The 23,787-nt window shown below is 39.7% G+C and overlaps 2 protein-coding genes across 3 annotated transcripts; both read right to left on the bottom strand.

Moving 5' to 3' along the window:
- Positions 1 to 1,526: 1,526 nt before the first annotated feature.
- Positions 1,527 to 11,836, bottom strand: LOC141908086 (Na(+)/citrate cotransporter-like). Of its 2 annotated transcripts, none has more exons than XM_074797907.1 (15): positions 11,680 to 11,836; positions 10,158 to 10,312; positions 8,725 to 8,874; positions 8,301 to 8,416; positions 7,564 to 7,721; positions 6,679 to 6,808; positions 5,988 to 6,197; positions 5,570 to 5,695; positions 5,342 to 5,437; positions 4,555 to 4,668; positions 4,382 to 4,458; positions 4,131 to 4,246; positions 3,728 to 3,889; positions 3,401 to 3,538; positions 1,527 to 2,901 (listed from the first exon to the last, which is right to left on the bottom strand). In XM_074797907.1, exons 2-15 carry the CDS (start codon positions 10,257 to 10,259, stop codon positions 2,659 to 2,661), a joined length of 1,938 nt encoding a protein of 645 aa, XP_074654008.1. In that variant the 5' UTR covers positions 10,260 to 10,312; positions 11,680 to 11,836; the 3' UTR covers positions 1,527 to 2,658. The 2 variants fall into 2 exon arrangements, with proteins under 2 accessions (XP_074654008.1, XP_074654009.1); XM_074797908.1 differs by lacking the exon at positions 11,680 to 11,836 and adding an exon at positions 10,406 to 10,554.
- Positions 11,837 to 14,072: 2,236 nt separating this feature from the next.
- Positions 14,073 to 22,431, bottom strand: LOC141908271 (zinc finger MYND domain-containing protein 19-like). Its single transcript, XM_074798238.1, has 7 exons — positions 22,272 to 22,431; positions 22,069 to 22,128; positions 18,802 to 18,908; positions 17,714 to 17,918; positions 15,339 to 15,402; positions 15,052 to 15,151; positions 14,073 to 14,359 (listed from the first exon to the last, which is right to left on the bottom strand). The coding sequence occupies exons 1-7, from the start codon at positions 22,311 to 22,313 to the stop codon at positions 14,260 to 14,262; spliced, it is 678 nt and encodes a 225-aa protein (XP_074654339.1). The 5' UTR covers positions 22,314 to 22,431; the 3' UTR covers positions 14,073 to 14,259.
- Positions 22,432 to 23,787: the final 1,356 nt, after the last annotated feature.

Genomic DNA, 23,787 nt, shown 5'->3' on the forward strand with positions numbered 1-23,787 from the left:
AAGAATTAACTTTAACCAAATCGACATATAAGTTTTTAATTTCACTATGAGTCATTTACTTACCTACAGGTCAACCAACTTTTGAGCAACTACAGCCCCTGACTGGTCTATGAAATTTGGGTTAGATTCCATACTATTACAGTATCAAGTTGCCATAAAGTTAATACAAAGAGTTAATACTTTAGGCCTACATTTTGTAACGTGCATCCACGGAATTCATTTTCTAGAAGTCCGATGAATTTATCTATTAGATCTGGGCCCAGTTTCACGAAAAAGTTTAAGCCTAAAACGGTTAAGTTTGAATTGTTGTCCTCATTGAAAACATGAAGTAACCAATGGCGATTACATCCAGAAATTTGGGTTTAACTTTTAGTTTAAGTTTAACTGTTTTCTATATTTCAGCTACTCGTAAACGCGTTTGCGACAACCCAGCTCCGAGATTCGGAGGTAAATTCTGTCTGGGCGAAACTGACGACTTTTCAGTCGGATGTAACCCCAATCGGTGTTCGCTTTCAGACGACATTCTACCGGTACACCTAAAACAAGCGATCACCGACCATCTGAACACGACGCACAATAATCTGAAACGTCGCGAAGCTGACAAAGCGTTTCTGCAATGTCGCACGCAAGTTGTAGAAATGTTCCTGGAGATATTTTTCTCGGCCGTGATTCGTTGGATGAAGAACGCCGAACCATTAAAACTCGACCCGCACCGCCACGGTTATTACCAAGGCGACATCGAGATTAAGAGTTTAAACTCGTCCGATAACGGGGTCTATATATGTCAGATGGAGTTTACACCGGAAGGAAGGACCGAGCTGCGCACGCAAGTCGTCGGGGTCTATTCGTTAACGGTAGTGACGTCTAAACCGGAAACAGCGACCCGCGAAGGTGAGAGTTTAGTATTAGACTGTAACGGACCCTCCCTGGCGTTAGTTTATCCGGACTGTCATCAGAAATGGTTCCATAACGACAAAATCACTAAAGACTTCCTCGAAATTCCGCCGCAAACGGCTGATAAATACGTTATCGCCATGGTAACGCGTAAACACGCGGGTAACTGGACGTGTGAACTGACCGATAGGGAGACAGGTCGACAGTGGCAGACGAATCGAGTTTACGTCGAGGTCGGACCTCCGATAACCGCCTGGGAGATATTCCTAGCGTCACCGGCTTACATCGCATGCGCAGTGACGGCTATTGTTGCACTGGTTGCCGTGGCGATGATCGGTTGTTTTTACAAAGGTCATAAAGTGGAACGGACGCAGAAAGAAACGGCGGATAAAATGATGTCATTGTTGCAAGAGAAGGCGAACGATGGAGTTGAGGATCTGGGTGGTGATGATGATGACACTGAGAAGGATGCTGACCAGGATATCGATGTGGATGACGAGGCTAATGATACGGATGTAGATAACGAGAATATCGAGGAAACCGAGGTCCGAACAAACAGGGATGAAAATTCTTTCTCAGACGCACAAAAGTGGTAAACTACAGGTTGCATATAGGGTTAACAAGTTATATTTTAATGAAATTGAATTATAAGTCTACAAAATAAAATGCTCTCCATGAATAATAGATTTAGAATAGAAAAAAACACGATTATATAAATATATTTACAAATAAATCTACAGATAAAAACCTCATTTTATGTACTGTACAGAATGAACCCTCAGGCAAAACAAGTTTTATCCATGGTCTTCCAGATAACATTGACTTTGATAAAGTAAACGGGCTTGTGCTCTGGACCCAGTTCCGAAGGTTCTGAGTATCGAAAATGAACAATTTGAACTCCATCCCATAACTACAGTGGAACTGGATCCTTTCTTGTCTGGAGCCTGTTTCGCAAAATTGTTGGGGTCATCGATAATGGGAAGGTTGTCAAATAGTAGGCTATAATTGATCATGATTTTGCTTTGTGAAATTTGTCCATGGTAGATTAAAAAACGAAAATTGTCTATGCTCAACATACGTATAACAAGCATTGGATTAACAAGCTTTATACAATGGATAAAAATCATAAAAGATTGTAATATAATTCTTTAGAAACGTTATATACATACATTTATACACAAAGTAATTTATACGCAAAACAATGTCAGCTTAAACTGAAACAATGTAAGCTTAAACTGAAACAATGTCAGCTTAAACTGAAACAATGTCAGCTTAAACTGAAACAATGTTAGCTTAAAACTGAAACAAAGCTTAAACTGAAAAAATGTCAGCTTAAACTGAAACAATGTCAGCTTAAACTGAAACGATGTAAGCTTAAACTGAAACAATGCCAGCTTGAACTGAAACAATGTAAGCTTAAACTGAAACAATGTCAGCTTAAACTGAAACAATGTCAGCTTAAACTGAAACAATGTTAGCTTAAACTGAAACAAAGTAAGCTTAAACTGAAAAAAATGTAAGTAGTTTACGCCGTTAGATTAATATAGAACTTTTAAACTTTTCATTACAATTGTAAGGTAACAGAAATAACAAAATTGCTGATAAACTCAAGGCCCGCAGTTGCGCAGTCGTGACCTATACGTCTAAACATGGTCTAGAAATCAAAAGACTAGTATTTAGTTGTAGGCAATGGGTACCTTGAAACTAAACAATTTTGATTTAAGTCTAGATAATTTTCTATGAATCGTGCCGTGAATTTGCAATTTAAGTAGTAGTAATATTAGCAAAAGCAGTTACATTGAGCGGAGAAGAAGTGATACCAGTATTACTAGTGATATCAGTAATATTAGTAATATTCAGTTGAGAGATTGTGGTGGTCGTGGCGGCTTCAAGGGCCCTCGCCCAGTCGGGGTATGTATCCAGACCGTACATACGGCTACCCCAGCCTATAACAGCCAAACCAACCGTACCAATACACACTACGTTCATCACGAAACCGACTACAAACTGAAATATATGAAACATTACAATTAATGAAATCATTGTCATAGAGAGAATTCTAAAGGATCCAGTTTCACAAAACACGATCGATAAACTCATAAACGATTAGATGAATACAGCAGGTGACACTGAGTCAAATGTACTGAACTGAAAGTCGCCATCCACGTTTTAATGCCACCGGTCAATTTAATGCCAACATTTTTTGAGAAAATAAATGCTCCATTTTTTTTCATTGGTCCCAACAGTGGCGTAATTAAGGATTTTACTTTAATTTCAATTCTACCTGAAGCTAACTCAGGAGGGGGCTCAGGAGGTGAGGTTTTAGGGGAGGGGGCTCTCGGTGGTGAGGTTTTAGGGGAGGGGCTCTCGGGAGGTGAGGTTTTAGGGAGGTGAGGTTTTAGGGGAGGGGGCTCTCGGGAGGTGAGGATTTAGGGGAGGGGGCTCTCGGGAGGTGAGGTTTTAGGGGAGGGGGCTCTCAGGTGGTGGGTTCTCGGGAGTTTCTTACCATTTCCCAAATTTTCAGATATCCGCTAGAGAATACGATAGCATTCGGTGGCGTTGCTACTGGTAACATGAACGCAAACGAGGCTGATACAGTGGCAGGTAACATGAAATACAATGGGTTCGTTTTCAGTTGAACCGCCTGAAATAGATTCAAATATTCATATTACTGGAAATAACCGCGATCAGATTCAGCCAAGGTCAAAGCTAAGAGCTACACATGACGTCACAGTGACCGTCGAGCACAAGCGGCTGAATGAATCAAAAAGTCTGAATAGACGTCCAATCTGACGCGCTGTGAACATATAACGTCTGCTCGAGACTGACTCACCAGGTTTGCCAATATAGGTAACATGAGTGTCGCTGTCGCTGTGTTACTGGTCACTTCAGTTAGAGCCGCTATTATAGCAGATACAATAATAGCAATAACAGGATTGGGTAAAAATTCCAGTACTGTTAACTCTTTTCCAATCCACTCTGATAAACCAGACTTCTATAAGATCCAGTAAAAAGGGTATTTCAAATCATGATCGTGTCCATTTTCCGATGGACCTTAAAATGATTTTATACATTTGTTAAACAATTTCAGTTGAATTCATAACAATCAGTTGCAGTTGTCAAAAGTGCCCCTTACTCTACTGTACTGCCCCCTCTACTATACTGTTAGTCTACTGTACTGCCCCCTTTACTATACTGTTAGTCTACTGTACTGCCCCCTATAGTATATATTGTACCTGTGAGGCATCGGCCATTGCGAAACCGCCACCTAGCAATAACACAATATTCCATGGTAACCGATGCGTGAGAACTTCCCAAGTCATCAGAGGGCGCGGTCTCCTGCCAGAACCACCTAAAAAAACCAAACAACATCTGAGAAACCTTAGTAAGGAGAATAGAGAGGGGAGAGGGGAGAGCCAAAAAAGGAGTGAAAAGGGAAAAAAAGAGGGAGAGAGGAGAGGGGTGGAGAAGAGGGATAAAGACTTACTACAAGATGGAAGTTCAGATGGAATCGCAAACAGCAGTATCGACACAAATATAGCGCATGTAGCATCGCTTGCATATCTGTAAAAAGAAATAGAAACATACCGTATTCGAGATTATTTAGAAATTTGTTTGAAGGGCGAATTTGTACGGATTAATCATTATAATCAAACGAACCCCGCTTTGAAATAGTCTCCCCAACCTTTAAACACTGAACCAGGGGCGGGCGAACGCAGTATCCATAACAACGCTAATAATATAAACATCAGTAGACTCATTATTTCGCCGCAACTGAAAAAAAGAACATAAGACAAAATGTACAATACATTACAATATAAAATATACAACGATATCCAAAAAACAACAATATATAACAGCATCAGCAATATATCACAATATACTACAATATATAATATATTACAATATACAACAGAATACAACAATATGCAATTTACTACAATATATGAAATACAACATACTACAATATACTACAATATATAGGACAAAAATATTAGAAAATTCATTTCAAAGTGACAGAATGATTATTTTAACTATTGGATTAGGCTCTTATTTCTCCTTTCCGCTTAGCTTAAAAGTTGACCCGGCCGGCCGCCTATCTACCCTGTGCATTACTTTTTTTGAAATTGGTGATCAACAGACCTGGCAGCTATAGCAATGAACCGATTATTAATTTTATTGGATTTTACGAAATGACCCGGCCGCTGCGGATAAACAAGGTATCACTTTTGATGAGCATTACTTCAAAATGTTGCAAAAGTATCAAAAAACCACAGAAAGCTAAATTCTAATCGGTAAATGACGTTTATCTGTTGTTCTACGGCTGGACCCAGTTCCACATTTGCGAATTAGAGTTAACTCAGTGAGTTTAAATCAGTTCATTATCAATGTTTTGACTCAAGAGCCAACTGTGGAACCGGATCCTAATGAACAGTTCAATGTTTACCTCATTCTGCCGAGTTTTTTGTATTGATCTTTGATAAAATCGTGTAACGTTTTCTCTTCAACCGATTCGCCACATTTGAAACAACCCCCGAATGTTCTACAATAATAAACAACAACGATTAATCATCATTAGAAATCACCGTTCCCATCTCCCCTCCCCCGCCCCCGTCTTCCGTCCCAAGCCTCCTAGGCCAGATGACGACGTGTAGTACATCCTCGTGGATCTTACCCTCTTAATCCTAAAAAACAGATTTGAAGCCAAATCCAGCAGAACAGAAGAGTTATGATTGAAATCGGCAACGCGAAACCCATCCATGAGGCAAACGTCACTCCGGTTTCTTTGCCTTTAAATAACCTTCAAAAAAAACGAGAGAAAATCAGCAGAAACAACGTTTAACAATGAATGGAATCAACTTACTTTTTTTAATAATCTCTATTTTCTCAACTTAAGTCATCTCTATCTTTGAGATTTCAATTTACTTCGTAAGTGTAAGTCATCATTTGGATGCAAGGTCACATTATAGTTCCACAGTGGACTGCATTGTAAACCAGGTCGTCCACAGTGGACTGAGCGGTGAACAAGTTCCACTTAACTCAGTGAACCAGTACTCAGAATATTGTGGTTATATATATACATGTATACTTACACATCTAACTGTCCAGTGAGTACCAGGTTAGGTGGAGTGCCCTTCAACGTAGCTATACCCCCAGCATTAGCAGCATACGCTATACACAAACTCATTAATTTACCGATTTTGCCGATGTATTCAGTAACCTCTTTTGGTTCCTCGATAGTTTCACCTTCCAACTGATCTAAAACGGGGGTAACTCCATTAACCACTCCCACCGTGTCATAGCTAAAACATGATAGATGAACCATTCAATCCATGTGCGGCCCACCAAAAAATTTCCACACGGATTGGTTTGGATCAAAGAGGGAGGGGTAACCTTCAACTGTTGGAGGCTATCTGGATATCTTTTACTGATGGTTATTGTCAATCAGATGGGATTTACATTCAATAATATATACAGTCAACCTCCGATCTACCGCCGCCCTCCCATATACCGACACCCCCGCTTTACCGCCAGGTTTTCTCAACACAGATACATAGTAAAACACCCCCGATATACTGCCATACTCTCAATATACCGCCAAAATCGTTTTGCACCGATATGGGCGATATATCGGGGGTTGACTGTATACCATTGAGGGCAGAATAGAAAAGATTCATTGGACAATATCTGTTCACCTAGGTGGCGGGCAGAAGAAGGCTTATTGTGGAATAGTTTTTACAGGTTGCAGGACAGAAGGAAGTTTATTGGGGAATAGTTTTTTACCTAGGTGACGTGGGAGAGGTAATCTCCATATCTGTGTTATTCGTTTGTATTTTGATGTCGTCTGTTTTAACAATGGCGACCGTTGATCCCGTCTGTGAGGATTCTGCTGACTTTGATAGATCGACCATGTCTGAAAACAAAACAAATGACGCAATACTTGAAGCAAATCACTGCAAAAGCTTCTTTCATACATGTTCTAAATACCTAGTGCATACATTAGTAACATATAAAAGAATTCTTTAGCAGACTTCGCAGAAAAATGGGTGCACCCTATTTTGTGAAACGAATATAAAGCACTGTCTACTTCAAGTAAAACCTGCTCAATGTATTCTCTGAATGCCGGTACACTGTTCTGGACGCCCGCTCAACCGTCTCGTCTCGCTAGTCAAATCGTAATCCATTCAATGCAAGTTTTATGGGTTTTCAATTGAAAGAAACCATTTACACAAAAACGAACGGAGAGAAAGGTTTTTGTTAACTCATTAAAAAAAGTAAGTGGCATTGTACGTATGGTTTTAACTATTCTCGATTTGGAAATATTGAGATGAGAATAAAACGGCTATCATAATATTTATCCAAGGTCCTCGTGTTTGCTTTGTGAAATAACCGCATGTTTGTGATCGTGCATTGAAAATGTGATTTCTTTTACAACAATAGACACCGCTTCCCATGATACCTCGTGTTGCTATGATATAGAATTGTTGAGTAAAATTTGAATTTTGTTCAGCAATGTCGTTTCATAGCAACAACGACACTCCTCCTAACAGGGTGTATTATGGGAAGATCCGCGCCGATATTGAGAAATAAGATACAGATTAGTGATTATTTCAATCCTGATTCCTGAATGCGGATTTTTATTTTGAATTCGAATTAAGCCATACTTACCGATTCCATCACTTTCTGGTTTCTTCAGTTCGGCTAATTTGCATAGACGAATTTGTTCAATAACGGCTTGTACTATTGGAATCATCATGGCGGTGGTGGCGGTGTTACTGATCCACATCGATAGGAACCAAGTGGGCAGCATGAACCCCATCATCAAACTATTACAAATGATATGAACATATATAGACATATACAACAGGAGAGCAGAAAAACTGAGGAGGGATACTCTTTATCAGAATAATTGGAATTCAAAAAGTTGATAAAATTGATGATTAGAAACTCTTTATTCTAAGAATGAGAGGCTGGGTATTGTTAGTGAATGAAGTCACCACATCTGACTGGTCACCAGCCACCACACCTTACTGGTCACCGGTCATCACACCTGACTGGTCACTGGTCACCACACCTGACTGTCATCAGTCACCACACCTGATTGGCCACCGGTCACCACACCTGACTGGTCACCAGTCAACACACCTGACTGGTCACCACAGTTGAATGGTTACCACACTTACCAGACTGACCTCACTACACTGCTCGGTCTAGTTGTAAGGTCAGTAGACTGTGCATAACGTGTTTGCTAGGCAGGGTAATGTTCAGAGCTGTTAAGGGCCGGGCGAAAGGGTCTGATTTAGAATTTCCACGTTTTTGCTTTTTTGAGTAGAAATTCCGCTTTTTAATGGTATAACGAACTGGTCCCTTGAATATTGTTATCAATGATCTCTGTTCCTACGTACCTACGTGGTTTAGTACCGACTAGGGAAAGTATACCCAGAGCTATCCGTCTATGCAGCTCCCAATGTTCGATCGTAACAGCCATCATTAAACCTCCGATGAATAGAAAATTCGTATCCTAGAAACATAAAGAAACACAGCGTATAACAATTAGATCCGTTAAATTTCCTTTAAATTCTTAAAAATCATCAAATTATCACTTTCAAATCAATTTCGGTAATCCTTCCGATTTTCGGGACATTTCGCTTAATCTTTGGAGTTGATAAATGAAAAAAACAAGTTACAGTGACCGGTGAAAGTCTGAAAAAACCATCTTTTTATATCCATTTTACACTCTATTGAACAATATTGCCAAAGAAAATTTCTTCGCAACATTAATCGCAGAAAAGTCCACCTAGCTTTATTTCAATAATCAAACATTCTTACCTTGAAATAGTTCGGGCAAATTTCACGTGACTTCATGATACCGAACAGTGGTGCCATGACGACGGGTAATAATGCAGTGACAGCCATAGGGACAGCTTCTGTGATCCAGTAAACAGCCATTACAACCATCATATACCCACATGATACCTTCTGTATATAAAACAAAATAACATCTATCTAAGAATTTTGCCTCTATTCGCAATTATCACGTGAATTAGATTTCAAAAAGAATCTTTCCGATGCTTCTCAACAGATGGTGTGTGTACATTATGTGTCCATGACGTACTTAACGTTTACATGAAAATACATGACGCTGTCACATATATACATGACGTGTACATGACGTTGACACATATTTACATGACGTGTACATGACGCTAATATGAGTGTATATGACTGTTACATGAGTGTATGTGACGCTCATATGAGTGTACATGACGTTTATATTAGTTTGCATGAGTGTATATGACGTTTACATGAGTGTACATGTGTGAATATGACGTTAACATGAGTGTACATGACGTGCTATACGTGTACATGACGTTTACATGAGTGTATATAACGTGTATATACGTGTAAATGACGTTTACATGAGTACATATGACGTTAACATGTGTGTACGTGATGTGTATATACGTGTACATAAGTGAACATGAAGTTTACACGAGTGTATATGACGTGTATATTCGTGTGCATGAGTTTACATGAGTGTACATGACGTTTACATAAGTGTAAATGACGTGCTATACGTGTAAATGACGTTTACATGAGTGTACATGACGTTTACATGAGTGTATATGACGTTTACATGAGTGTATCTGAGTGTATATGATTTTTACATGAGTGTATATGACGTTTACATGAGTGTACATGAGTGTATATGACTTTACCATGGGTGTACATGACGTGCTATTCGTGTACAGGATGTTTACATGAGTGTAAATGACGTGTCATACGTGTACATGACGTTTGCATGATTGTGACGTTTAAATGAGTGTACATGAATGTATATGACGTTGATATGAGTGTACATGACGTGCTATACGTGTACATGATGTTTACATGAGTGTTAATGACATGCCATACGTGTACATGACGTTTACATGAGTGTACATGCGTGTATATGACGTTTACATGAGTGTACATGAGTGTATATGACGTTAACATGAGTGTACATGAGTGTATATGAATGTATATGACGTTAACATGAGTGTACATGATGTTTACATGAGTGTAGTTTATATCACTCTGGGAGCAAAGGAATGTACATGGCAAATTAAGTTAACAGTATGGTGTTTATATTGATAAGGGTTCAGTTTCACAAAAGTCAATCTCAAATGGTTTTTTAAGTGCTCCATTGCACTTAAGTGCTCGACTGCACGATCGTTAGGCACGATATATATATATGAAATATGTTAGAAAATAATTTTTACCAAATCAAAATCGTAGTGGGCGACGACTGGTAACAGGGCAAGAGGCGTCACCAAAAACACTGCAAACTTCCACCAGTAGAAAATGGGATGACATTTAACCATCTTGTAGCCTGTGAGAGATGACGCCCGGTGTCAGAGATGAAATGTATTGTCACCTGTTAAAAGATAATTCGATACTGAATATTGTGAACAATTTAACTAAAACTGAATTCCATTTTCAAGTTTCAAAATAGTAAATCATCCATTACATTTATGATAATGAAGTGTTCCGTGGTTTGAATGTGTATCTATGAATTAGTGACATTAGTCGGATTCAAATCCATGAAACCACGGAGTCCTCCACGGAGTCCTGCGCCCAGCTCTACGGAGTCCTCCACGGAGTCCTGCACCCAGCTCTACGGAGTCCTCCACGGAGTACTATGCCCAGCTCTACGGAGTCCTCCACGGAGTCCTGTACCCAGCTCCACGGAATCCTGTGCCCAGCTCCACGGAGGCCTGCGCCCAGCTCTACGAAGTCTTCCATGGAGTCCTGTGCCCAGCTCCACAGAATCCTCCACAGAGTCCTGCGTCCAGTTCTACGGAGTTCTCCACGGAGTACTATGCCCAGCTGTACGGAGTCCTCCAGGGAGTCTGTACCCAGCTCCGCGGAGTTCTCCACGGAATCCTGTGTCCAGCTCCACGGAGTCCTCCACGGAGTCCTGCGCCCAGCTCCACGGAGTCTTCCATGGAGTCCTGTGCCCAGCTCCGCGGAATCCTCCACGGAATCCTGTGCCTAGCTCTACGGAGTCCTCCACGGAGTTCTATGCTCAGCTCCAAGGATTCCTCTGCTCAGCACACTACTGTCCACAGAAATCCTTGGAGCCCTCTGGTGCAGTTAAGAAGCCATATAATAAAAACTAGGAAAGCTTAGAATTTCAAAGTTCACTTGAAAGGGGGCGTGTATGCGCACAGTTGAATGTTTGAATTTTTTGGGAAATTATTTCTAAAAACAACGATTTCAAAGTTGAGTACCATGAATTTTGACGCGCGGCAAAAAGGCCACATGTTTTTATATCTCTCTCGTCGCATTGTTGCGCATTTTGAGAACTGATTTTTGCATAACTGAAAACTAGAGATTAACACGGTTTCAATGTTGCTGAAACTGTCAAATCCCATCTATGGACCAATGAAATATGATAAAACACGCATCACAAATAGTTTTTGAAGAGTAGAAAATTGACCCAACAATACAAAAGTACCCTAGCAAAATATGGCGGCTTGCAAAATGGTTTATTAATAACCGGGTTAGGAGTTACCCAAAAATTTGAACCCACAATAGATTATGGAACTGAGTCCAGATGGGCCTTTTTCGAGAGTCCCTCTATTTTGATAGTTCATATTAATCTTTAAATCTCTTTAAATCTGATTTTTTTGATACGTAAATCTTTTGAAAGTTGATAATTTCGTTTATCTTTTAATCTTATGTGCTTTTTCGACGTACATCGCAACCTGTTTATAAAAGATTGAAATAAATGTTACTAACTTTTTACTTCCCAGTAAAACCATCCGATATAATATCAACAGCAGCCTTTTATATATTGCAGAGCTGAAGAGTATTTGAAAGCAGGTACTACCTAGACAGGTGCGGTCCGCATATGGGACATTCTATTATAAACGGTGAACTATTTTGAAATATCCTGTTTTCATAATGGAAACTAAAGAATGATTTCATGACAAACTTCGCTTTCTGGCTATATTTGGGCCCTTGGAAAAATCCTTTGTGTTCACACAAATGCAGAGTACTTTCGGTTATACCATTCACTCCCACCTCCCTGGTTATACTATGAACTAATCTGAATCGTATCGGTAGATTATTCATTGCTGCACTCTCTCGATGGTCAGTTCCGCAGTCGTGACGAGAGAATCTAAACGGGTCTTGATTCCAAGAGTAATTCTGTGAAATTGGTCTAATTCTGTTAGATTGGTCTAATTCTGTTAGACTGGTATAATTCTGTTAGACTGGTATAATTCTGTTAGACTGGTATAATTCTATTAGAATCGGTCTAATTCTGTTAGACTGGTCCAATTCTATTAGAATTGGTCTTAATCTGTTAGATTGGTCTAATTCTGTTAGAGTTGGTCTAATTCTGTTAGACTGGTCTTATTCTGTTAGACTGGTCTAATTCTGTTAGATTCTTCTAATTCTGTTAGATTCGTCTAATTCTGGTAGGCTGGTCTAATTCTGTTAGATTTGGTCTTATTCTGTTAGATTGGTCTACTAATTCTGTTAGACTGGGCTAATTCTGTTAGAGTGTGCTAATTCTGTTAGAGTGGTCTATTTCTGTTAGATTTGGTCCAATTCTGTTAGACTGGTCTAATTCTGTTAGATTGGTCTAATTCTGTTAGATTGGTCAAATTCGGTTAGACTGGTCTTATTCTGTTAGATTCGTCTAATTATGTTAGACTGGTCTAATTCTGTTAGACTGGTCTAATGTTAGTGAATATTTCATATGAAAGTCGCTGAAATACAATGCGTAATCTAATGAATTTTCTTTGACAAATAAGTGGAGGATCTTGTGGGGAGGTGCATTCGCACCCAACGCATCCCCCTTGGGTAGAGGCCGGATGTTTGTTTTCAACGTATTCATTTATATTTGCCCGCAAAAATAACAGGGGCGAGTCAAATATCAAGGAGGAGTTGAAAGGCGTGGCTAGCCACCCCTTCTAATGCCTTCCGAAAATGTTTTAAAAGGGGCATTTTCGTATAGATAGCCTATCTCTTATATCGCGGCAGTTCGACAGACATTGGCGCTATAGGTCAAACTTGACTCGGATGAGAGATCGAATTCGCCGCCGCAAATTAAACCGTAAGCTCAAAATAACAGATTTCTTTCGCATAAGTGTAATCGACCAATGTAGCCTTTCTGATAACTCGCACTGTTTGTTGAATTATGAAGATGAAAATGGTTTGGGACTATTAGCAGTATAGGCCCCATAAGATTGTTGCTTTTCTGCCTCGGAACCAGAACTAACGGTAATACATGATACCTATCATGCGGTATATAAGATTATATTAGTGCAGCTCCACTCGATATTTATTAGCCCCTTCGTTCGGTTACAGACATTCCGAGGGGCGGATCCAACCTATCCTCACTGCATTCCATAATGTTGTCAGAAAAATGTGAATAGAATATCTTCTAGAAGAATGCCTTTAAATACGTGGAAAAACAGTTATTTTTTCATATTCTTCTTGGAGAGAAACTCCCCCCCCCCTTTAATGAGCTTCGCCGCTGGAATATCATTTAGCAATAATTTTTAGGAATAAAGTCAAATTCACCGCGGCTGGATCCGCCCCTGCGCTAGGCCGTGTCCGGTAAACGAACATATTCGCCTAATCAAAATTATCTGATTTTTTCCCAATCTGTGTCAAAAAAATTCCGAAAACCAGTTCTATGATGAATTGTAAATCATAACGATAGATGTTTGATTAATGACCTGTATGGTAAGTTTACCCAAATCAATCGTGTGGGTATCTCATTAAATTTATCAACACCTCGCATCCTGGTCGCGGCACGATGACTCAGCAGGTTGTCATAATTTTTGCTGAAACCATCGCTCAAATGCTGCAAATTCCTCCCTGGCATTTTTCGAAATTTTCTACGGTCTCTTCATTACGTTTCTTATCAGCCAACCCCTTTGAAAAATCCTAGATCTGATGCGTTTTAGAGGCATTTCTAGCAACTAAAGTCCCAAGTGGGCCAAAAACAATTATCACATCAACACAAAGTTGATTTCAGCTTTTAATCTTTTAGTTATATCTAGGACCTGAAAAATCCTCAAGCAATCCTCATCTAAATGCTAGTCCTCAAAATCAAAATCTCATGAATACTAATTAATGAAAGACAGACTCATGAATATTAATGAAAACAACCTGTTTCTAATATTTTATTTTTTTGAGTAATAATATTTTTTTCATATATATATATTTCAGTAGAAAATGCACATTTAAATGATGAGTCACGAGGGCACAAGAGCGGGCGAGGCCCGTGAGGGGTCACGGGTGGGGGCCTGGCCACCAGTGACGGGTCACGGGCCGGTGATATATTCCTAATCGAAGCCTGTTTTATCTCTCCGGGTTATCAGCGTTCATCAGTCGCTTACGATCTCGGCAAATATCAATATGAATTCTCCAATCTTTCTGTTGACAAACAGTTCCGCAATATCTGCAATATACAAGGCAGAGAAAATAAACGTCCACTTGAAGCCACCCGCTAGGAAGAGATTGCTCTGTCATTTGTATATTCTCGGAGCCACCCTCAATGAACGGCTAAACAGGTATCATTCTTAACCGATCTGAATTTCGAGTTTCGATGAGAAAGTTACAAATATAGCAATGATAAGGCCACACAAAACAGATACCCGAGTTTCTCAGCACATTTTTTTCTGGAAAGTGACGAGGACGGGCGAATTTTTTTCTATTGCTTTTTTCTTCAAAAAAAGATTGAAATTAAAAGCTGGGCAAGCGCATTTAATTCCTTAATTTCTAGTAGGGAGTTTTTAACTCGGGCTGCATTTGACTTTCTTGAGAAACTAAGGTACTTCTTTATATGGCCTAATGATGGAGGAGGCAGCTTAGCCATATTAAGCACGGACCAAGAGGGGGGTTTCAGGGGTTGTGACCCCCCAGCTTGACACTACATAACAAATTTTTAAATTGTTTCCTTGAAGGAATGTACTCAAGACAAAGCGGACGAACACTACTAATATAAAATCGGTACCATATCATCTTATGTTTAGCCAGACAATATGCCGTATCGGCCCCCTATCATTAGAGATTTCAGTCGGCAGTTTAACATAAACATTTTAATGAACCCCTCCAGGAAAAATCCTGGATCCTCGTTAGTTTGGTTTATACCTGACTTGTTGACACCGTCCGCATATATCAAATTCTCGTGGCTCTGTTTCCATGTTAGTACACGGTGGATAATGGCACTCGTAAAACATACACATGTTATCTGAAATATAATAGACACAATTCTAGAACTGTATGGACAACTGATCAATTCACTCTCTCCCTCTCCCTCTCCCTCTCCCCTCCCTCTCCCTCTCCCTCTCCCTCTCCCTCTCCCTCTCCCTCTCCCTCTCCCTCTCCCTCTCCCTCTCCCTCTCCCTCTCCCTCTCCCTCTCCCTCTCTACTCTCACCTTCTTCCTCAACTATCTCTCCATTTGCGTTGTAATACTTCTGTCTAAATGTTTCTGGAAAATGCTGAAAAAGAAATTGATACGCTTGTATGAAGCAGGTAAATAGTTTGATCAAGTTCCACAGTTCTGAACCCAGTTCCTAAGTTCTGAATCCAGTTCCACAATTTTGAATCCAGTTTCACAGTTCTGAATCCAGTTCCGCAGTTCTGAACCCAGTTCCAACAGTTCTGAATCCAGTTCCACAGTTCTGAACCCAGTTCTGCAGTACGCTTGTATGAAGCAGATAAATAGTTTGATCAAGTTCCACAGTTCTGAACCCAGTTCCGCAGTTCTGAATCCAGTTCCACAGTTTTGAATCCAGTTTCACAGTTCTGAATCCAGGTCTGCAGTTCTGAACCCAGTTCCAACAGTTCTGAATCCAGTTCCACAGTTCTGAACCCAGTTCTGCAGTTCTGAATCCAGCACCAGTTTTGAATCCAGTTTCACAGTTCTGAATCCAGTTCCACAGTTATGAACCCAGTTCCACAGTTCTAAATCCAGTTCCACAATTCTAAACCCAGTTCCGCAGTTCTGAATTCAGTTCCACAGTTCTAAACCCAGTTCTGCAGTACTGAATCCAGCACCACAGTTCTGAACCCAGTTCCAACAGTTCTAAACCCAGTTCCGCGGTTCTGAACCCAGTTCCGCAGTTCTGAATCCAGTTCCACAGTTTTGAATCCAGTTTCACGGTTGTTAAGATTTGACTCTATTTAGACTTGTAATATGAATGAACTTATTTTAACTGCAGACTCACACTTCACCACAAACTGTGGTCCTGTTGGATAGAAATAAATGGAATAAGATATAAGCAAATCGACACATAGGGGGTCGGTTCCGTAGTCAAGATGCAAGGCCAAAAACAGGGATGAGAACGCCGACCTGTAAAATCCGCGGGTTATTTTTCTTGAGTGACATACGCAAACCAGCTGACGGCATAGCCGTCAGCACCAGCGAGCGCCGAAGGCGCGAAGCTATTTCGGGGGGGTTTGGGGGCCCTCCCCCAAGAAAATTTTAGAAATTAAATACGTTTTCCGAGCACTTAGAGCGATCTTGAACCCATGAACGACTATTATATTTTGGAAGGTAATGGCTAGTTCCAATGTGGTACATCCTCATTTGATGACATTCAGCATCTCATGCATTACGGGTCGAGCCCTGAATTATTGCAGTAAAAATGCGCCGATGAATGCTCACTAAAAATCATCACCAAGTAGTGTATAATATCCGAAAGCGTTCGCCACACACACGCAGCAACAGTAAGTAGACCTATATACGTTACTACTGTTGCTGTGCGTGCGTGTCTGCAACCGATCGATAAAATACATAGGCTACACACTCATCGTAGTACACTGTGTTGCAATGAATATGCATTGAAATGCGATACTTTTACGTGACGATAAGTAAAACAGGCACTGAACGCTTTTACGGTTCACCTGATTACCGATCGCGCCGGACCAATTGAGTGAGATCATCACCCCCCCCCCCCCCATACTTTTACATCATTTTTGGACTATTTGGAAAATTGATATTTTTCAATACTGAAATCCGCGGGAAACCGCGGGGAATTCTCATCCCTGCAAAAGTGGCTTCAAATCTTAAGACTGGTCTTGAGTTGTTAGCTAGGCATGGTTCCTACGGATCAGTCAACTCAGAATTTGAGGTTAATATTAGGGTATCTAGGGTATTTATTAAAATTTTGAGGGGTCCAGTTTCGCGTAATTTTCATCCACATTTCTCCCTACATGCAATTAACAGAAGGGGGGATTTGAGGGTGTTTAACCCCTTAAATTTTGTCTTCCTGAATTTGAGGGTATTTAAGGACTTGCATGAACCTTAGATTGGCTAGGTTCCTACAGGACCATCGATATGAAATTTGAGGGGTATTTGAGGGGTTTATGAGGGTATGACCACCAAATTTGAGGGTCATTTTTCACGACGAAAACCTAATTTACACATAAAACAGTACCAGTAGAGTACTTATCAGCTCATTCTAAGCAAAATACATTTAGGCGCCTATGACTAACCTTATTAAATTCAACTCTATTCGATACTAAATGCAATTCAACTGTTGACTTTGTCTTAATTCTATAGTATAGAACTAAGTCGGTCTTAGACTGGTCTAAAGTCTAAGCCCTGACTACGGTCCTGGCCCCTGTGGCCGGTTCCATAGTCAGGACTTAAGACCAAAAGTGGTCTTAAACCGTAAAACTGATCTTAAGTTGTTAGATTGGCTATAGAACTAAGACGGTCTTAGACTGGTCTCAAGTCTAAGCCCTGACTACGGTCCTGACCCCTGAGGATCCCTCAACGTTCGACAGTAACTGATAGTAACATACCTCAACAATAGGATTCGGAGTGATACGTTCTATTGCTAACCAGTATATCGTGTGTTCTCTATTGTTTTTATGAGACGGTTCTTCGACGTACGACGTCGCCAGTTTCTGCGGTACGAGGGTTAAATTCTGCAACCGATTGTCGACTGAGACTCCGTTTTTATGAACGACCGTCCAACCGGGCGCGATACCTCCGTAATACCTCTCCCTAAATAACAAAATAATTATCAATACGAAAAGGCGATCACTCATTTATTCATCGGCCGTTTTTTCAAACATCATACTGACATTAGGTCCTTATGCCATGATTATTATGTATTCCAGTGTTTTCAATAAGAGCAGGGTCCCGGGTCACAGACCCGTCTGTCGTTTTTTAAGGACCCACCGGTTTTTTCAAACCAGCTTTTGTTTCAGGGACTGTGACATATTATGGGACCCTCCTGTTTTTGATGGGACCTGGCGTGTATCATTATCTTATCTTCATATTTCATCTATTCACTCTGAACATCTCAATCCATATGGACATAATTATATAATAAAGAATTTTATTGAAGCGAATAATTATACACTAGGCATTACAGTACACGAATGCACTGACCCATCCCCCCTACCCTAATGCGTATGTAATAAATGAACGGCCCCTTATTTATCAATAGGCTGGTCACGCTGCAGCCAAGGTGAAAAAGATAAGGCTAAACAAATCGATACCTTGTTTCTCATTTCTGATGAGCTTATAAGCTGACCCGGGCTGGCCGCCCAACTACCCTGTACATAACGTTTTTTTTTTAATCACGATCAAGGTAACCATAACAGACCCGGCAGCTATAGAAATGAACTGATAGCAAATTTTCATTGCTGTAGTTTACAAAATGACCCAGCCGATTAGGAGAAACACTGCATCATTTTTTTCAGCCTAAAGATTAGGATTCAAGTCGACACTGCTGCCACTGAATCCAGAAATTCTTTTTTTAAGAAAAATATCAAATTTCTAGTGTTTTTTACTCTAAATTTTCAATTATACTAATTTAAGTTTTTTTTTGTCAGGACTGAGGGAGGGTTAGGGGAGGAGAGGTTTAGGTCTGTTTACTGACCACAGAAATGTATGCAACTGTCTCCCCGAGTTACGACCTTTCTGCGGGTCGTAGATGTACGCGTGAATTTTAGCACCATTTCCATCTTTATTCACTTCGAGTCGAGGCTGAAAAAACAAAATATTTCAGTGAATAATCAAACATCGAGAATAGATGATATTTATTTAATCAAAAATCTGAAATGACACGACGTTTCCTCCCTAGACCAAGTGACGATGATCTCTACTAATGTCTATTATTCCAACTTGACTTGAGAGCACATCAGGTGGCCTGGCTCGGTCAGTTTTGGTGATTTATACCAGTTCAAAGTCTTGTTAGGACCAGAAAGCACTGGCAGTTGACCTAAAACATTCATTTTTAATCCATCCTACGCAGCTTCTTTTTTTTTTAGTACAAATTAATTTTATTTAAAAAGTCAATGGTACACAAAATAAATACATGCTAAGGTCCAGAGGACATTCGAAGCAATTACAATGATAATTGAAATGACAGGGACATTAGACGGTGATCAAAAATTAATCAATGCACGTAAACTGATAATTACACTTAAGGATGATAATAATAATAGTAATGATAGTAGCAATGAGTTGTAACAATAAAAGTAATAATAATGATAAATAAAAACGTAAAATAATAATAAATAGAAGTAAATGATAATAATAATGATAATAATAATAATGATAATTATCATCATCAGTTAGAGATTCTTTGGTTTCTAGAAATGAATTTAGCGACAAGACATCCTACGCAGCTGTATTGAAGGATTGCAAAAAAGTCTGCATTGGAAGACTTTTATCAGGTATGTACCACCAAAACTGATTGGGTTAGGCCACCTGATGTGCTCGACCACCTGATGTGCTCTCGAGTCAAGCTGAAATAGAAATTAGTGAGATTTCGAAATATCGTGTCAATATTTCACTGAAACCAGATTCCTCTTCAGCTCAACACGGACAATCCCCCCTCCCCTTTTAGACGGCCCTGTGGGACGAATTCATCACCATACGACATGTTATTATACGTGTTTATTTATATATGTCTGACCAATGTAATCATTCGGTTGCTACTCCCCTTCATTGTATTTTAAAACATGTACAAGGTATGGAATGATCAACTGTCTAAATCTGTTTTGGAATAAATAAAATATGACTAAAATTTAATAAGATTTTGTTCACATTTCTGGTTTTTACAGTAAAATTTCAATTTAGTATGATTTGGATGCGTGGCCTAGGCCCGCTATCCCAATGTCCTGGCTTGAAATAATGTAGTTGTCAGCGGTCATCCTTATTACCGAGATGACGTATTTTACCGAGATGACATGAAATATAACATATTTATTTATTCCTTATCGATTTTAACACTTGAAATCATATTATATCAGTAATAAATGCCTGCTGGAGTCATATTTTACATATTTTGTCGGATATTTTTGTGGAAAAATAACTATTAAATTTCAGAGTTGCCACTTATGTGAAGCTAAAAATCCGGAAAATAAGTCGGGGGTCTGGGGGCCCTCCCCCAAAAAAATTTTTGAAATTAGAACGCCAGGAGATGCGTTCTGGCGCAATACGCGTTATAGGCCTCGCCCTCATTACCGCCTATAGATCTTTTTTCAAATAGCGATTGGTTCCATCAAGTACACCTCATAAATAAACCAGAGAGCAAAAAAAACAAACGAAGCGTCAGTCGATTTCGATCGTCGCGTCATCTTGGTTTAATCGTGTACTGCGGGGTTGTTGCCACTACGTGGCAGCACAATACGGCTTTTTCGAACCCTCTACGGAGCCGTCACGTTTTGATGTTTAGGGTCGAATCCCGAATTGATTTTATTTTTTTCGCGATGTTTTCTTTTGTGGTTATTTGACTTCTCCCGAAAATCCGGAAATGAAATTAGATTTTTTTTAAATCCGGAATTCCAGAGAAATCCGGAGAAGTGGCAACACTGAAATTTACCGAGATGAGATCGTTGATCAATCAAATTCAACGAAATTTCATTGCTAAGTGAGATTACGTATTTGAAGTCAAAATTTTTTTTACAAAATATCCGGAAAAATATGTAAAATATGACTCTAGAAGGTATTTATTACTGATATAACATGATTTAAAGTGTTAAAATTGATTAGGAATAAATAAATATGCTATATTTCATGTCATCTCGGTTGATCTCCGTTCAGCTCGGTAAATTACGTCATCTCGGTAATAAGGATGACCCGTTGTCGATTGTACATTCTGGCGCTCGAACCTACTTAAAGTTATCTTCGATATCAGCTAAAACCCATATTGGATTCTGTATTTCACCCGAAACGAAAAAACCAAAGGGCGGTTAGAGGTATGTTCTATAGACAGACCCAACCTTAACTCACAACTGTGGTGGAACTGGGTGTCCTGTAGTTAGTTACCTAATCGTTGGTGGTAAGCTTTTTATAATCGGATGGGCTTATACCAACGTTAGGGATGACAAGGACCAAAACACGGTTGAAAAAAGTAACACTTAAAAAATATACTTTCTATTCACTTCAGTCCACAATTAATGGCTCAATTCACAAACTTACACAGGTACCTTTCGAAATAATCCAATTTTATGTATGTTTCGAGTGGTTAATCAACATTATTTTGAGAAATTAATTAATTTCTCCACCAATTTCGCCATTGGCCGCCATTTCTCTGTATTGCACATGTGGCATGATAAGACAAGGGGACCTACAAGGATTTATATAAAAACTTCCAAGACGAAACGACAATTTTTATTTTTGATGGTTTTCCAACTTATATTTCAAATCTTCGTGTTTTCCATAATAAATAATGAAATAATAAATTCTGGTAAAAGAAAAATGTGAATAAGTGTTGATTTCTTAATTTTTTTCAATTTCGTCGTTTCGCTTCGTTAGTTTGTGCTGTTGTCCTGGCCTCAGTCCACAGGTGCCAGCACCTCCAGTAATTTTCAAAATGGCAGCTGTTGACCCGACGGAAATTTACTCTCACTTTACGGCCGATTTGCACATGGATTAAGATCGTCAGGTGAGGTGTTATAGGTATCAGACAAATTACGAATCTGTTGTGCGTCGATTACAACAAAAATTAGACGGATATCTTAAGAGACAATGAAATGCCAGGCAAATTACTCGTCAGTCAAATTGGCTGACGAAGATTTCATACAAAAATGACCTTCCCATTCCTGACTGTGGTTTGTGAAAATATCCGATCGTGAAACTAAACCACAGACAGGTTACTGACTAGGTGTCCTGCTGCTTGAGTTAGCGGCATACTTACCTCGAATGAATATTTTTCAGTCAGTTTCACGTTTTGTTCGTCGAGTATGGCGTATTTAGTCTGAAAGTTAATAACAGAAAACTATTTTAGTTAGAATGACCTCACAGACTCAGTCAGTCGTCAGGGCTAGAGTACTGAGTAGAGGTAGGGACGGGTCCGAACGAAGATTTTGAGAAAAATTTGATCTGATCGAATTTGGGTACCTTGCCGGCTGCTCGGCCCAGTCGAACTATACCCAGAGACATCACTAATTACTATATTCACTAATCACTCTGTGTAATTATCCATGAAATGCGGGTTAATTCGCCTAAAAGTGTGCGCCGAAAATGAGACAGGAACCAGGAAGTGAATACGGCGCTCGTACTATTTACCGCCGAGTACCGTCCTCGCACAGGGAGTTCACCTTCAGTCGGACTATTTATCACCGAGTACCGATGTCATAAATAATCCTATGCGGCCCGCTAGACGCCGGATGATGGTATTTTTATGACGAAAGTGATTAAATCCACATAAGCGGCTGGATTCCATAAATATGCTATTCATGATATACAGAAAAGTTAAATCTTTCAGGAAAAAATACTTTTTGTAGCTTTACTGAATTTACATATGGAATATTTCATTTTGATAATAAATATCTTTTTTTTATTTCAAGTTTTAAATCTCTGAACTTCTTCAACCATCCGTCATCCCAAGCGAAGAAACTGTAACGTTTTTTTTTTGTTCTATATCAATTAGCCTAACTAGCCGAATATTTTCCAAAGAGAAAATAAACTGGTTTAATTGATTAGAGCGGCCGCGGTAATGAAGGGGTAATTCAGACTGGTAGGGACGGAGAGCTCCGAATAGTGTTGGGTCTTATCAATAATTCAGTACAGTTGAATCAACATATAATTACTGTACCGTTACCGGTACAACTGTACTCTCGATGGTGAAATAGTACTTTTTTAAACGGACGAACCTTGGTTTCAATCGACGGAGCCACAACGATTCACCGGTTAACAGATGGTCTCGTTCTCACACGTAAATATTGAACTTGAAACCGGGCGCCGCAGGTTTTTCAAAAGTCGGTTAAAATCAATACCGATTGGTGAAAACTAAAAGCCTAGGCATTTTGTTGCAGTTTTCGTGTCGAAGATCTGACACGTGGATATTGATCGACAAAACTCGTGGAATTTCTACACTTGAGAAACTCCGGGCCCCGGCTCAGCTGGATTTATTGAAAATACACTAATTTAGATTTTGAGTCGAATTCAACGGTAAAACCTTGTCCTGATCCGCGTCGCACAGTTTCTCCACTCGCGAAGGACACTGATTCGGTGATGTTATGAAATCTAAGTGACGGACCTCGTCAGAAGCCAATTATTTAGTACGCGATAAATCATAGAACTGTAAATAAGGAATAAAAAAGATGACACCCGGCCTGGTACGTATGGTGTCAGTCTATTACGATGATTTAGACTAGAAATAGTTCGGTTACTAGTGAACTGTGGAATTTATGATGAACGCTCAATAACGAAAATCATAGCTAAAATGTTGCTGCATAACCAAACCGTCATCATCGTGTTGTTTCTGCTCCTCAGTTTTACCGGTGTTTGTATATCGTCTGCTGTTCGCGATGACGTCCAACGATTCAATATAACGCTGAATTCTGCATCGTTTCAACGCGTTGCCGACAAAAACCCGAAAGTTCAATTCGTGAAAATTGCCACGCATGAACGC

Source organism: Tubulanus polymorphus, chromosome 7 (genome assembly GCF_964204645.1).
Source record: "Tubulanus polymorphus chromosome 7, tnTubPoly1.2, whole genome shotgun sequence".
Classification (NCBI taxonomy): domain Eukaryota; kingdom Metazoa; phylum Nemertea; class Palaeonemertea; order Tubulaniformes; family Tubulanidae; genus Tubulanus; species Tubulanus polymorphus.